At 41.3% G+C, this 16381-nt stretch overlaps 1 protein-coding gene across 1 annotated transcript in view; it reads left to right on the forward strand.

Annotated features, from left to right (window-relative positions):
• LOC150089478 (uncharacterized) overlaps window positions 1–16381 on the forward strand; it is a 706048-nt gene that overhangs the window by 265421 nt on the left and 424246 nt on the right. The window contains exon 5 of the mRNA XM_090389998.1: window positions 7974–8143. Within this exon, the coding sequence (XP_090246124.1) occupies window positions 7974–8143 (170 nt within the window). The remainder of the gene's footprint in view (window positions 1–7973; window positions 8144–16381) is intronic.

The raw sequence follows: 16381 nt of genomic DNA on the forward strand, positions 1-16381 counted from the left end.
TGCCCCTACTATAAACAACACAGAGTTTCATCCTTGATCTCACTGATAAATAATCGTAAACCAATAACTCTTGAAAATCTGATTGGTGATAAGGCAAATATTTCTGAATTTTTTGACTTCCTCAAGCAAACTGGACTTTTTAATAATTTCTGATTTAAAATTTTCTTTTGATTTTATGGAAATTCCTCATCTCTTAAAATAACAAGTGAATAGGCACATTATAGCCATAGATGCTTATGTGCCATTAAGCCTCCATAACAACAACAACAACAACAACATCATCTATTAACCAGTCTACCAACTCTAAGGTAGTCTGGGATAAAATCCGGAAAATGAAGGGAAAATATACATCCCACCCTTCTTCAATCTTAGATTATAATGGATGCGCTATTGCAGATCCGACTGCAATAGCCAATGCTCTTGGGGAAACATTCTCCAACATCTCCGCAACATCCTCATACTCCCCAGAGTTCCTGGTCCTGAAACATAAACTGGAAAGAGAAGCACTTAATTTTAAGTCCAAGGGCCTCTATCCCTACAACGGGGATTTTACTATTCAGGAACTGAAAAGAGCCCTCGCTCTTTCCAAAGCAAGTGCTGCTGGACCAGATGGCATCCATTACGACATGATTAAACATCTTTCACCAAAATCTATGGATTGTCTGCTCCTTCTGTATAACAGAATCTTTACTGAAGGGCAGTTTCCGGATTCCTGGCGAAAGGCGATCGTTCTTGCCTTCCCTAAGCCAGGAAAGGATCCAAAAGTCACCACCAACTATCGCCCTATTGCTCTGACTAGCTGTCTGTGCAAAATCCTGGAGAGAATGGTTAATTCTCGTTTAATATGGTATTTAGAATCAAATGACCTTCTCTCCAACATACAGTGCGGCTTCCGAAGGAACCGGTCCATTCTGGACCATCTTATTAGATTGGAAGCATCCATCCGGGATACTTTCCTAAAACGTGAACACTTGGTGTCGGTGTTCTTTGACATGGAGAAAGCGTATGACACAACTTGGAGATTTGGCATCTTGAAAGATCTGCATAGCCTTGGCCTTAGGGGGCAACTCCCCATTTTTATTAAAAACTTTTTAGCGAATCGATCTTTCCAAGTTCGTGTGGGATCCTCACTCTCTCGTTCCTTCAGCCAAGAGGAGGGAGTACCACAAGGATCAGTACTAAGTGTCACGCTTTTTGCCATCAAAGTGAATTCCATCACAGAACAACTTCCTCCAACTGTAAACTGTGCCCTCTATGTTGATGACTTTAGCATATTTTGTCAGTCATGCAACATGAGGGTTATTGAAAGACAACTGCAGAAAGCTATCGATCGCCTCAACTCCTGGGCTCTTGCTAATGGCTTCAGGTTCTCGCCGGAGAAGACCGTTTGCGTACACTTTTGTCGTAAGCGTAATCTTCATCCTGAACCTGAATTAAAGCTCGGACAAAATGTAATTCCAATAGCAGCGGACACAAAATTCTTAGGACTCGTATTCGATAAAAAGCTGACCTTTCTGGATCACATCCGTCAACTCCGCACAAAGTGCACAAGAGGGCTAAATATTCTGCGCTCTCTTTCCTCAACATCTTGGGGTGCGGATCGATGCACCCTACTACGCATCTATCGTGCACTTGTACGATCCAGACTGGATTACGGGTCCCTGGTATACAATTCGGCCAGAGACAGTGTACTTCGTTGGCTCGATCCTGTCCATCATCTGGCTCTCCGTACCGCTATTGGAGCATATCGCACATCTCCTGTCCAGAGCTTATACGTCGAAGCAAACGAACCGCCATTATTGCTTCGACGTAAGCAGTTGTCTCTAAACTACGCTCTAAAACTGAAATCCCTGCCAGACCACCCTACGTGGCTAACCGTTTTTGAGCCACGATGGGAAAATTTGTACAACACCCGTAAGACTGCCAATCATCCTTTTGGTATTCGTGTCCAAGAGCTACTCAAAGAACTTAATATAAAGGTAGACAGGGTTGCCCAAACACCAAAGCAACCCCTTCCACCCTGGCATGCTCATGTCCCGGCATGTGACTTGTCCCTTAGAAATTGGGGTAAGTCGGACACTCCATCGTCTGTCTACCTGCAGGTTCTTTCAGTACACCGAGCTGAACATTCTGACTTCGCGCCAGTCTACACAGACGGCTCGAAGGCGGAATCATATGTGGGATCTGCTGCTGTCTTTAGAGACAGCACTACATCGGAGCAGATTCCTTCTGAATGCAGCATATTTACTGCAGAGCTGCACGCTATAAAGTTAGCCTTGGATCACATTAGTGAATGCCAATACCAACGGTTCATTTTATATTCTGACTCTCTCAGTGTGTTACAGGCTTTAATATCCGTGAGGTATAATCCTCACCCGGTTCTGTCTAGCATTCAGCAGAAGATTCACGTTCTCCATGATCGCGAATATGACATCCGCTTCTGCTGGATTCCCAGCCACATTGGGATTAGGGGAAATGATTTGGCTGACACCGCAGCCAAATCAGCAATCCCTAATAATAATCTCTGCCTGTCAGTCCCCTATACAGACTACAGGCAAATAATACACGAGAAGATACATTCCCAATGGCAGGAGTTGTGGAATGGACAGACTGGGAATAAACTATACCGTATAAAGCCTTTAATTGAACCGTGGCAGTCTAGTCTGCGCAGGAATCGTAAGGAGGAAGTTGTTCTTGCCCGGACCCGCATAGGACATAGTCATTTGACACATTCGTTTTTGCTGAGGGCTGATGACCCTCCTATGTGTGTGTCCTGTGGCACAATTTTAACGATCAGACACCTTTTAATTGACTGTCCAGATTTTAGCAGCACTCGTTCTACCGCTTTTAACCATCTGACTGAGCCGTATACACTCAGTCAGATTTTATCCGACAATGACAACGTGTCTGCTGTTTTTAGCTATTTTAAATCAATAAAAGTTTTTAATTGTATTTAAAATTTATGTTATTGTTACGTCTTTATTGATTTATTTTTTTATATCTTTGTTATTATACATCTGGACATGGTGGCCTAACTACTTAGGTCACTGAATGTTTTAAATTTTTTTTTTTACATATGACCGGTATTTGGCGCATTATAGCCTCAGCTGCTTATGCGCCAATAAAACTCAAATCAAATCAAATCAAATCTGCCGTCAGAGTCAAAAGGAATCGTGGATCCGTTTTACATCATCTATTAACCAGTCTACCAACTCTAAGGTAGTCTGGGATAAAATCCGGAAAATGAAGGGAAAATATACATCCCACCCTTCTTCAATCCTAGATTATAATGGATGCGCTATTGCAGATCCAACTGCAATAGCTAATTCTCTTGGGGAAACATTCTCTAACATCTCTGCAACATCTTCGTATTCCGCAGAGTTCCTGGTCCTGAAACATAAACTGGAAAAGCAAACACTTAATTTTAAGACCAAGGGCCTCTATCCCTACAACGTGGCATTCACTATAGAGGAACTGAAAAGAGCCCTCAATCTTTCCAAAGCAAGTGCTGTTGGACCAGATGGCATCCATTATGAAATGATTAAATATCTCTCACCAAAATCTATGGATTGTGTGCTCCTTCTGTATAACAGAATCTTTATTGAAGGGCAGTTTCCGGACTCCTGGCGAAAGGCAATCGTTCTTGCCTTTCCTAATCCAGGAAAGGATCCAAACGTCACCACAAACTATCGTCCTATTGCTCTGACTAGCTGTCTGTGCAAAATCCTGGAGAGAATGGTTAATTCTCGTTTAATATGGTATCTCGAATCAAATGACCTTCTCTCCAACAGTGCGGCTTCGGAAGGAAACGGTCCACCTTGGACCATCTTATTTAATTGGAAGCATCCATCCGGGATGCTTTCCTAAAACGCGAACACTTGGTGTCGGTGTTCTTTGACATGGAGAAAGCGTATGACACAACTTGGAGATTTGGCATCTTAAAAGATCTGCATAGCCTTGGCCTTAGGGGGCAACTCCCCATTTTTATTAAAAACTTTTTAGCCAATCGATCTTTCCAAGTTCGTGTGGGATCCTCACTCTCTCGTCCCTTTAGCCAAGAGGAGGGAGTACCACAAGGATCAGTATTAAGTGTCACGCTTTTTGCCATCAAAGTCAATTACATCACAGAACAACTTCCTCCAACTGTAAACTGTGCCCTCTATGTTGATGACTTTAGCATATTTTGTCAGTCATGCAACATGAGGGTTATTGAAAGACAACTGCAGAAAACCATTGATCGCCTTAATTCCTGGGCACTTGCTAATGGCTTCAGGTTCTCGCCGGAGAAGACCGTTTGCGTACACTTTTGTCGCAAGCGTAATCTTCATCCTGAACCTGAATTAAGGCTCGGACCAAATGTTATTCCAGTAGTGTCAGACACAAATTTCTTGGGACTTGTGTTCGATAAAAAGTTGACCTTTCTCGAACATATTCGTCAACTTCGTACAAAATGCACGAGGGGACTCAATATTCTCCGCTCTCTCTCCTCAACGCGTTGCGGAGCAGATCGATGCACCCTACTACGGCTTTACCGTGCAAATGTACGACCCAAATTAGACTACGGTCCCAGCTATACTCCTCAGATAGAGATAGTGTCCTCCGATGGCTGGACCCTGTCCACCATCCGAATCCCTTCGACGTAAGCAGTTGTCTTTAAACTATGCTTTAAAGTTGAAATCCCTGCCAGACCATCCTACGTGGGCATCCGTTTTTGAGCCACGTTGGGAAAACTTGTACAATACCCGTCAGACTACCAACCGACCTTTTGGTATTCGTGTCCAAGAGCTACTAAGAGAGTTTAACATCATGGCAGACAAGGTTGCACAAACACCAAAAGAGACTCTTCCACCCTGGCATGCTCATACTCCATCGTGCGATTTCTCCCTTAAGAAATGGGTAAAATCTGAAACCTCGTCATCTGTCTACCATCTGCTCTTTTCCGCACACCGAACTGAGTATTCCGACTTCCTGCCCTTCTACACAGACGGCTCGAAGTCTGAATCGTGCGTAGGATCTGCTGCTGTCTTTCTGGACACTATCTCAGCAGATTCCTCCTGAATCCAGCATATACACTGCAGCGCTGTGTGCTGTAGATCTTGCCTTGGATCACATTCGAACTTGTCAATTCCCAAGGTCAATAATATATTCCGATTCTTTGAGTGTATTACAGGCTTTATTATCTACAAGACATAATTCTCATCCAGTTCTTTGTCGGGTTCAGCAGAAGAGACATTCTCTTCATGAATGCAAGTTTGATATCCGCTTCTTCTGGATTCCTAGCCACATTCGGATAAAGGGAAATGATTTGGCTGACGCTCCAGCCAAATCAGCAACACCCACTATAATCGTTGCCTGTCAGTCCCCTATACAGACTACAGGCAAATAATACGCAACAAGATATATTCCCAATGGCAAGAACTATGGCACAGACAGAGAACAAATAAATTATATCAAATAAAGCCTGTAATAGAAACATGGCAGTCTAGTCTGCGCAGGAATCGGAGCGAGGAAGTTGTTCTGGCCCGACTCCGCATAGGACACAGTCATCTGACACATTCTTTTCTGCTGAGGGCGGATGACCCTCCTAAGTGCGAGTCTTGCGACACCGTTTTAACTTTAAAGCATATTTTAATAGATTGCGTTAAATTTACCAATTTTCACAATATATATTTTACCGCTTTTACTCATCCGACTGAGCCTTATACACTCAGTCAGATTTTATCAGACAACGACCACGTGTCGGCAGTTTTTAAGTTTTTACAAGATACAAATATATACACACATATATAAATAACAATTTGACGAGGTAACCTTTTTAAAGGTTACCAGAATTTCTTTGTTGATATTTTAATCGTTTCCTGGCGCCATATAACCTTAGTTGTTTTTGCGCCATTAAAACCAAAATCAAATCAAATCAAGCATGCAATACAAACCGCCCTAGATCACATTAAAAATCGCGACTACCAGAGCTATATGATTTATTGCGATTCATCGAGCGTGTTACAGGCTCTGGTATCGGTGAGTTTTAACCCTCATCCGATCCTGTCCAGGATCCGGTAGATTCGTTTTTGTCTCAAGAAATTAGAATTCGATATTCGCTTTTGCTGGATCCCAACCCACATTGGGATCCGGGGAAATGAATCGGCTGATGCCGCTGCCAAATCAGCCATTTCCCTGGATAATCTTTGCCTGTCAGTCCCATATACAGACTACAGGCAAATAATACGTTCTAAATTACTTTCCCAATGGCAAGATTCTTGGCACGGACAGGCCACAAATAAATTACATCACATCAAGCCTGTAATTATGCAATGGCAGTCCAGTCTACGCAGGTTCCGAAGAGAGGAAGTTGTTCGTGCTCGGCTCTGCCTAGATCATAGTCATCTAACCCATTCCTACTTGCTGAGGGCGGTTGACCCACCTATGTGCGAGATGTGCAATGTTATTTTAACCGTCCGTCATATTTTAATAGAATGTCCTGTTTTTATAGAAGCACGACGCTTGTATTTTACCGCTTTTAATAATTTGACTAAGCCATTTACACTCAGTGAGATTATAGGTGACAGACAATATGTCTGACATTTTTAACCTTTTACAATTTATTAATTTTTAAAGAAAGATCTAAGTTTTATGCTTTTACTTTTATACCTTTTTAACATAATAATTAATTGTTTGACGTGGTAGCCTTGGCTACCAAAATGTTTAATAGCATTTTAAATTTCACTTGGCGCATTATGGCCTTAGCTGCCAATGCGCGATTAAAAAAACAACCAAACCAATCCAAACAGCGCTATACACTCAGTCAGATTTTATCCGACAATGACAATGTGTCTGCTATTTTTAGCTTTTTGAAATCAATAAACCTTTTTACCGATATTTAAAAAATTGTTACTTGTTTATTGATATTTGTCTTTTACAGTTTAGTATTGTTTTTATACCTTGACTTAGTGTCCTAATTCATTAGGCCACTGAAAGTTTTTTAGTTTTTTATGACCATGTTTTGGCGCATTATAGCCTTTGTTGCAAATGCAACAATAAAACCCAACCAACCTATTTAATTAAACGTCACCTTTTAACCGAGTGTCCACGTTTTGACATGGACGTGATTTTTATTTTACCACTTTTATTCATCTGGCTGTGCCTTATACACTCAGTCAGATTTTATCCGACAATGAGAGTGTGTCTGCTGTTTTTAGCTATTTAAAATACCTTTTCACTCGTATTTAAAATTTAAATTGTATTGTTATTTCTTTGTTGATAATTTCTTTGTATATATTTTTTTACTTTTATACCTGTTATATCTCGATATGGTGGCCGAAATAATTAGGTCACTTAATGTTTAACTTTTTATATATGACCTAGATTTGGCCTTAGTTGCTAATGCGCCAGTAAAATCCAAATCAAATCTAAAATCGAAACCTATATTTACTCCCACGAGACGATCCACCTGTGTCCACATTGTTATATAAATCTGACTGTTAAACACATTCTCATTGACTGCCTATTTTGTCTATAGTAGGGGCTACTATAGACTAAACAGAACATCAACCCTGCTGTCACTGGTAAATCTTGATAAACCACTAACTTTAGAGAATCTCATTGGTGACAGAGCAAATATTTCTGAATTTTTTAAATACCCGAAACAAACTGGACTTTTTAATATTTTGTGGTTTTAGAAAAATTTCCAATATCCTAATATACTGTATTAGAAATGAATAGCCGCATTATAGCCATAGTAGCTTATGCGCTTTAAAATCCCCATAACAACAACAAACAAACAAACTGACAAATGCATGCATAAACGAACAGTACATATATGTACAGACCTAATACATTTCAGTGAATATGGCCTAAGATGCTTATTCAATGTACAAAAAAAGATATATAATAATAATAATGATAACTGTTTATATCCTCTGTAAGTATAAGATATTATTGTAACTCTTTTTTTCTTTCCTTTTTTGTGCTTATAGTTGTGGCTATTGCTTTTGTGCGTATGAATTTCATTAAATTCGAAAGCACAGTCAAAAGGAAGAACGTCAGTCGTCTATGGAGGATTTACTTTGGTTTTGGTTGGGTGACTCTAATCGGAATAGCTGGACTCGCTTCCTTTCCTGTAGGATTTAAGGTGGACAAGATCTGGGTACTTAAATGTTGATTTTTAATCGAAAATTGATTACTTTATCTTCATAGAACATATAACCCTTCTCACCAAAATAATTAACAGATATTTCACTTTGCCCATGTCCTTACAGTATTCTCTTTAACACTTTAGTGAGAAATTACAATCAATAAAGGCCCCTGGTGCCAGCGAATCTTGAGGCCAAGCGATCTTCCCTGCGATTATATTAGAGAGATAAGCTTTTCCCTTTGAGTTCACACGTTTTTTTCTTCCGTTATTAAAAATATAATAAGAGTTCTCTTTCTTAAAGCATAAGGAAGAAGTTTCAAAAAGGAGAGTAACTTTTCTTAATTTTTCTGTGTACTAATCTCCTATTTTACTCGCTTGGTCACTTGGTGTCACTACTCCTGCCTCCCCGCGGCGGGTGTAAAGACATCACCCAGGACTAAAAGGAGTTGAAAATGGACGAAAAACTAACAACACAAGATTGGAGAAAGTTAACTCCAATAAATGTGATGACTTTCATGTGAACATGTCTCAGGCTAAGAGTATGAAAATAAACATCTCTCAGGCTAAGAGAATGAAAATAAACAGCTGTCAGCCTACTGTTCCTTTCTTTGGTGATACATTCGTTGTCAACACAACCCGTTGGGAAATTATCCCCTTTCTTAGTTCCGAAGACTGTAGAGTCCATGGTTGGATCACCAAAGATGATAAAACGATTACAATCAGGTGATCTTGTAGTAGAAACCTCACAAAGTCATCAATCTGAGAAATTGCTATAAACGAAAACTTTTGCAGGACTACCAGTTGAAAGTACCCCACAATTCCCTGAATGCATCGAAAGGTTTTATTACAGAATGGGACCTTTTGACTGTTTCAGAGGAAGAATTCTCCAGATTTTACCAATTTCCGTTTTACCGTTTTAATCATCTGACTGAGCCGTATACACTAAGTCAGATTTTATACGACAATGACAATGTGTCTGCTGTTTTTAGCTTTTTTAAATCAATAAAGGTTTTTACTCGTATTTAAAATTTATATGTTATTGTTATTTCTTTTATTGATTTATCTTTTTTATATATTTTGTATTATATAGCTGGACATGGTGGTCTAACTAATTAAGTCACTGAAAGGTTAAATTTTTATATATTACCTGGTCTTGGCGCATAAGCCTTAGTTGATAATGCGCCATTAAAATCCAAACCAAACCAAACCACCAAGAGGAAGAATTACTGCGCGAGCTAACAGAACAACAAGTGATACATGTTAGGAGGATAATGATGAAAAAAGACGGAATTTTCATTCCAACCCGATCAGTAATTCTCACCTTTAACAATCCTTCTCTTCCCCAATCAGTTAAAGCAGGATATTTAAATTGCAAAATCCGATCATATATACAAAATCCTATAAGGTGTTACAACAGTCAGCGATACGGACACTCTCAGGCGACATGTCGCAGTGATCCCATCTGTCCACTCTGTGAATCGAAAGGACACAATCAAGCAAACTGCACATCCGCTACACCACTCTGTCCAAACTATCACGCAAATCATTCTGCTTTTTCGAAGACATGCGAAATGTGGGTATTGGAAAGCAAATTTAAAAATACAAAGTAGAAAATAAAGTGTCTCACCCGGAAGCAAGAAAACAGATACTTGCAACCAAACTTTCACATTCCTATGCTTCAGCAGTGAAACGACAGCTAACTATACATACTCAAACAGAGGTAGTAATACCTCTGAATCAAATTATAGACTGGAGTAAAGTAATATCGATTAGAAACCCCTCGACGTGGGCATCTGTACGTGGTGAGCGGACCTCCCAGTGATGCTGCTGGGCTTCCATATTAGCATCACTGGGATCTAACGCCCATACCTTGGTTCGAGGGTTACATCTTTGGAATCCGGCGTGTGCAGCCGCGACCCGCGGATTTCGGAAAGGGGGATCCTGGTGGTTGAGGGGCCCAGCCTTAGTACACCACTTTGGCTTCTGCTTCGACAAGACGGGAGGTCCCGGACCGGCCCGACTGGGATCAATCGGCGGGTGGTATTTTACTGCTAGGTTTAACTGCGTTCCAATAAGTCTCCCAACCTATGGTCCTGGGACGGGATAAAGCCTTATTGGTAACGTGGGTATGGTGCTCCTAAGCGAACTCGGCGTCCCATTCGTGTACGCAGTACCTGCTAGTTAACGAGTGGGCGTCCCCTCGTAGGGCTCCGTGGTGGGTGATTTACTTAGGCATCAGACACTTTCTCTTTACTCTCATGAGTAATTTAAATCCCTCTTTTTCTGAGGCCCCGACAAGGCCCCTACCTAATCGATCGTCGGAAGAAAGTGAGAGCAATTCTACTAAAAGAGCCAGAACTGAGGAGAAAACACCAACTGTGACACCGCTTTTCCTCATTCTCCATTCCACCGGAGATCAGTCAATAGGGAAAATGTCATATTTCTTTATCCAGAAAGGATTAGAAGGGATGGCAGTTTCACCCAAATCCGTAAAACGGCTGCGTTCTGGAGATATTCTAATTGAAGCATCAAACACAAATCAAGCAGAAAAAATTTTGAAAGCTACATCTATAGGGGGAATACCCATCATCGTAACCACCCACAAAACTTTGAACTCTTCACGAGGTGTCATATCAGAGTGGGATCTTCTTCACGGTTCTGAAGAAGAGATCTGCTCTGAATTAAAAGAACAAGGAGTAACAGCTCTCAAGCGAATATCCATGCGTAAGGATGGGAATCTCGTCCCTACCCGAGTTCTCATCCTAACATTCAACACCCCAAGGCCTCTCCCAAGCGATCTTTATAGTGCGTTTTCTAGCGTTTTTCCTAGAGTGAGTACTAGTGCATTCATAAACCCTCCACCGCTCGCAACGTCACTGCTTCCCTCGCTGAGCTCGTCACTGCTTCCCTCGCTGAGCTCGTCACTGCTTCAACGCTAGCAACGTTACTGCTAACCCCGCTTGCAACGTTACTGCTATCGCTAGCAACGTACTGCTCTCCTATTCTTCTGATCGCTTGGCCACTAGTTGGCACCGCGCCTGCCTCCACCTGGCGTGGTCGGAAACCTGGGAGAAGGAAGCTCCTCTCCCGGGGCGAAAAGGAGCAACAATGGATTGCGATGAATATCCACCACTAGAGCCAACAGGCTCTCAAAATTTTGACACCCGTAGAAGGGAACATGATCCAAGTCTCTCAAAAAGAATGAGAACAGATTCTAGCAAACCAGATACACCAGCTTTTCTGATAATGCATTCACTATCGAATCAACCAGTAAGCAAATTGTCTCCCTTTGTCATTCAAAGATGTCTTGAAAACTCAGCAGGAACACCAAAAATGGTAAAAAGACTCCAGTCAGGAGATCTATTAATTGAAACCACGCAGGCAAGACACTCTGAACTGTTATTGAAACTTTCAACTATAAGCGGAATCCCAATTAAAGTCACCCCGCATAATACACTGAACTCCTCCAAAGGAGTTATAAGTGAGTGGGATTTACTAAACGTCACCGAAGAGGAAATAGTTACGGAATTACAAGAACAAAAAGTAACACAAGCAAGGCGAATCATGATAAGGAAGGACGATAAACTAGTTCCAACACGAAATATCATATTAACCTTTAGTACACCAAATTTACCAAACTCAGTGAAAGCAGGCTACCTCCACTGCCGAGTCCGGGCATACATTCCAAATCCCTTAAGGTGTTTCAAATGCCAAAATTTTGGTCATTCTCAAACAACATGCAGAGGAGAAATTACATGTCCTAATTGTGGTTCGAAAACTCATTCTCAAACAGATTGTACTGCAAAATCTCCAGAGTGCCCAAACTGTAAGAATGATCACCCAGCTTATTCAAAATCATGTGATCTGTGGAAAATGGAAAAAAAGATACAGAAGTTTAAGATTGAAAACAAAGTATCATATCAAGAAGCAAGAAGACAAGTCAAGGTAACAATGCCAAAACGCAGCTATGCTACTGCTACCCAAAACTGTCAAGCTGTTGCTATCCAAACAGAAGTGTCAATCCCTCCTAACACATCCATTGCAGAATGGGCACGATCTGTCTTTTGACAAATCAGCCCGCTAACAAACCTGTTTCAATCGACGAAATAAACAATACTCCACTCTCAGTTCCATCTAAAATTACGTCAATTGATAAATTACAAAGGAAACCACAAAGGCAACGCGCCACTGAATTGCAACAACCTAATTCAAGCAGCATGGACAGCGAAGCTGTAAATGCACAAGAGGAAACAATCCTTGATCTTCATGCAGAAGATGACATGGCAACTGGATGTTCATCTACTGGTACCGATGAGGTAGAAGGGAGTACAGAATACGGACGCCCTTTTTTTCCAAGAAAGGATAAGATAAAGCATGATCGCCAAAAGCAAACTGCTCCATCTTACAAGAAACAGACAGAACCATCTTCCCTCTCTAAAACCAAATAATGATGTACATCGCACAATGGAATTGCAGAGGTTTACGCAGCAATACCGATGATATATATGACTTGATCTCGCAATATAATCCGGTAGCCTTTTGCTTGCAAGAGACTTACTTAAATCCAAAGGTAACTTATTCAATTAAACATTTTACAGTCTATAGAAAAGATAGAATTAGTTCAAGCCATGCACATGGTGGAGTTGCAATTTTAGTGAATTGTAAATTTCCAGCAAGAAACATTCCTCTTCAGACCCACTTAGAAGCCGTTGCAGTTCGTGTAGCAATGGGAAAAACAATAACTCTTGTCTCCCTGTACCTTCCACCTAACAATATTTACACGTTTCAAGAATTAGAAGATCTTATAAAACAAATACCATCTCCTTTTTGTCTTCTTGGTGACCTAAATGCACATCATCCGCTATGGGGATCTGCTCACATGGATAATAGAGGGCACTTGCTAGAAAAGCTCATAGACCAAGTGAACCTAACTTTGCTAAACACTGCTATGATTTGATCTCGCAAAATAATCCGGTAGCCATTTGCTTGCAAGAGACTTACTTAAATCCAAAGGTTACTTATTCAATTAAACATTTTACAGTGGCCCCGGGTGCCAAGCGTTCCGTGGCCAAGCGATTTCAGTGCGTTTATACAAGTGAACTATCTAAAGAGCTTTTGCCAATACATATTCTGTTTATTTCTGAATAGCGTTTTCTTCATTTCATTTTATATTTCAGTAGCTCTTTCGCTCTACAAGTAGTAGTCAAAGGCCCAGAAAGGAAAGACACCTTTCTGTTTCTTTTTCCTTTAGTACTAACTCAACTAACAGCCGCTTGGTCACCTCGTGGCACTACTCCTGCCTCCCCGTGGCGGGGCCGGTAACCTGGGAGGTAAAGAAAAACCCCCAGGGCCAAAAGGAGCCAACATGGATAAAAATACTTATCCACCATTAGAGGGCCCCGGGTGCCAAGCGTTCCGTGGCCAAGCGATTCTAGTGCGTTTTCCAAAGCGTTTTTCTACAGAGAACATTTGAGCGAACAGTTTCTATTTTAGTTTGAAAAACCGTTTTCTTGATTTCTATTGCATAGTAGCTCTCTCGCACTACAAGAAGTAGGCAGAAGCCCAGAAAGGGAAACCACCTTTCTGTTTTTTTCTATTAGTACTAACTTACTAACTCAGCCGCTTGGTCACCTCGTGGCACTGCTCCTGCCTCCCCGTGGCGGGGCCGGAAACCTGGGCGGTAAAGATAAACCCCCAGGGCCAAAAGGAGCTATCATGGATTCAAACAATTTTCCACCCTTAGAGCCTTCAAGCTCAAGACATGAATCCTCTCATGATATTAATCAACCAAAAAGGCTTCGAACTGAAGCACAGCGTCCAGACATCCCTAATTTTCTTGTGATACACTCTCTGTCCACGCAGCCCGTGGGCAAGTTATCACCATTTATGATTCAAAGACATCTAGAATCTATTGCAGGATCACCAAAAATGGTGAAGCGACTACAATCAGGAGATCTCCTGGTTGAAACAGCCACATCCAAACATTCTGAGTGGCTATTAAAAACAACTACATTTGGTGGATTACCAGTGTCTGTCACTCCTCACAATACCTTAAATTCATCTAAAGGAGTCATCACAGAATGGGACTTAATTACAGTGTCTGAGGAGGAATTAGTCCAAGAACTTAGCCATCAAAAGGTAATCGCTGCTAAAAGAATTATGACAAAAAAAGATGGAAATCTCATTCCAACTCGTTCCATCATTTTAACTTTTAGTACTCCTGATTTGCCTTCCTCAGTAAAAGCTGGATATTTAAATTGTCGAATTCGTCCATACATCCCAAATCCTCTTCGCTGTTTCAAATGCCAAAAATATGGCCATTCACAGCAGGCATGCAGAGGTGACGCCATCTGTCCTGTTTGTGGAGCAAAAGATCATACACAGGCAGATTGTCCAGCCGCAATTCCCATTTGCCCCAACTGCAAAGGCAATCACCCCGCCTTTTCAAAATCATGTGAGATGTGGAAAACAGGTAGGACAATCCAAAAATACAAAGTCGAACATAAAGTCACATATCCTGAGGCACGCAGACAAATAATGTTGACCATGCCAAGTCCATCATATGCCTCTCGAACTCGCAGTTTTCATACAACTGCAATTCAAACAGATGTCTCAATACCGCCCAACGTCTCGCTAGCTAATTGGGTTAAAACAACCTTATCAACCACTGGAAAAGAAAATTCTAAAACAAAAACCAGCCATGCCACCAACACCCCAATTAGTATCCCAACTGATACTGTGACAGTCTCAAATGATGCAGAAAGATTGAAACCCAATAAAGACTCTAAGGAAACTGATCCACCAACCAACACTATGGAAGTGGATATACACCAAAATGATGAAGACCCTATTCTAGAACTCCATGCCAATGACACTATGGATACTGGACGTCCATTATTCCCAAAAAAAGACCGAAAAAAATGCCCTGCACATAAAAAACAGTCAGATGAATCATCTTCAGCCAAACCAAAATAATGCCTAACATCATACAGTGGAATTGTAGAGGACTAAGCAGCCATTCGGATGACATAAGAGATTTAATCTCTCAGTTTAACCCCATAGGTATATGCCTACAGGAAACAATCTTGTCACCCCAAGTTTCGCCGAAATTCTCAAATTTTATGATATATAGACGAGACAGAAGCCCAGAGTCTCCTGCCCGTGGAGGAGTAGCCATACTTGTAAATACTAACATACCGTCCAGACCGATCCAATTAAGAACCAGCCTAGAAGCTGTGGCAGCTCGGATTGCAGTTGGTATTTCAGTTACCATTGTTTCGATTTACATTCCACCATCTCTATCACTGGCCCAATCAGAACTTGACAACCTCATCGCACAACTTCCAACTCCAGTTTGTCTTTTCGGTGACTTTAATGGCCACCATCCATTGTGGGGATCAGCTACAATGGACAGAAGAGGCAAGTTGATCGAGGAATTTATATATAATAATGACCTAAATTTATTAAACTCTGGATCTCCTACCTACATCCACCTACCTACAGGATCTACTTCTCAAATTGACTTGTCAGTTTGCTCACCTTCCATCTTTCCAATCATGACATGGTCTGTATTAACTGATCCTTTTAGCAGTGACCACTTTCCGATCATTTGCTCCTTACAAACAGGAGTAACACCAAATCCTGATAAACGATCCTCTTGGAAGTTTAAAAAGGCGAACTGGGATGGCTATTCTGCTCAAATACTTCTAGACAGATCTTACGTTAAAAAAGAACCTATTGATGATGTAAATACTTACATCACCAATCAGATTCTGACTGCAGCAAATACTTACATTCCAAAATCCAAGACATATCACAATCACCGAAATCACTGGTGGAATGCAGATTGCTTCACTGCCAAACAGGAAAAAAACCGAGCTTGGAATAATTTCCGTAAGAATCCCACCACTAATAACCTCATTGCTTATAAAAGGTTTAAAGCAAAAGCAAGGCAGATTAGACGGAAAGCGAAACGAGACTCGTGAATCGCTTTTGCCTCAACAATCACAAAAGACACCGACACACGCCTCATTTGGAAAAAAATACAGGCACTAAATGGGAAATTCGCTCGTATGCCCTCTCCAATACTTCATTGGAAAGGGCCCCTCAACGTGGGCACCTGTACGTGGTGAGGGGACCTCCCAGTGATGCTGCTGGTTTACCAGATTAGCATCACTGGGATCCAACGCCCATACCTTGGTTCCAGGGTTACACCATTGGAATCCGGCGTGTGCAGCCGTGCGCCGCGAC

This window comes from Mastigoproctus giganteus, chromosome 2 (genome assembly GCF_048544385.1).
Source record: "Mastigoproctus giganteus isolate SK-2022 chromosome 2, ASM4854438v1, whole genome shotgun sequence".
Lineage (NCBI taxonomy): Eukaryota > Metazoa > Arthropoda > Arachnida > Uropygi > Thelyphonidae > Mastigoproctus > Mastigoproctus giganteus.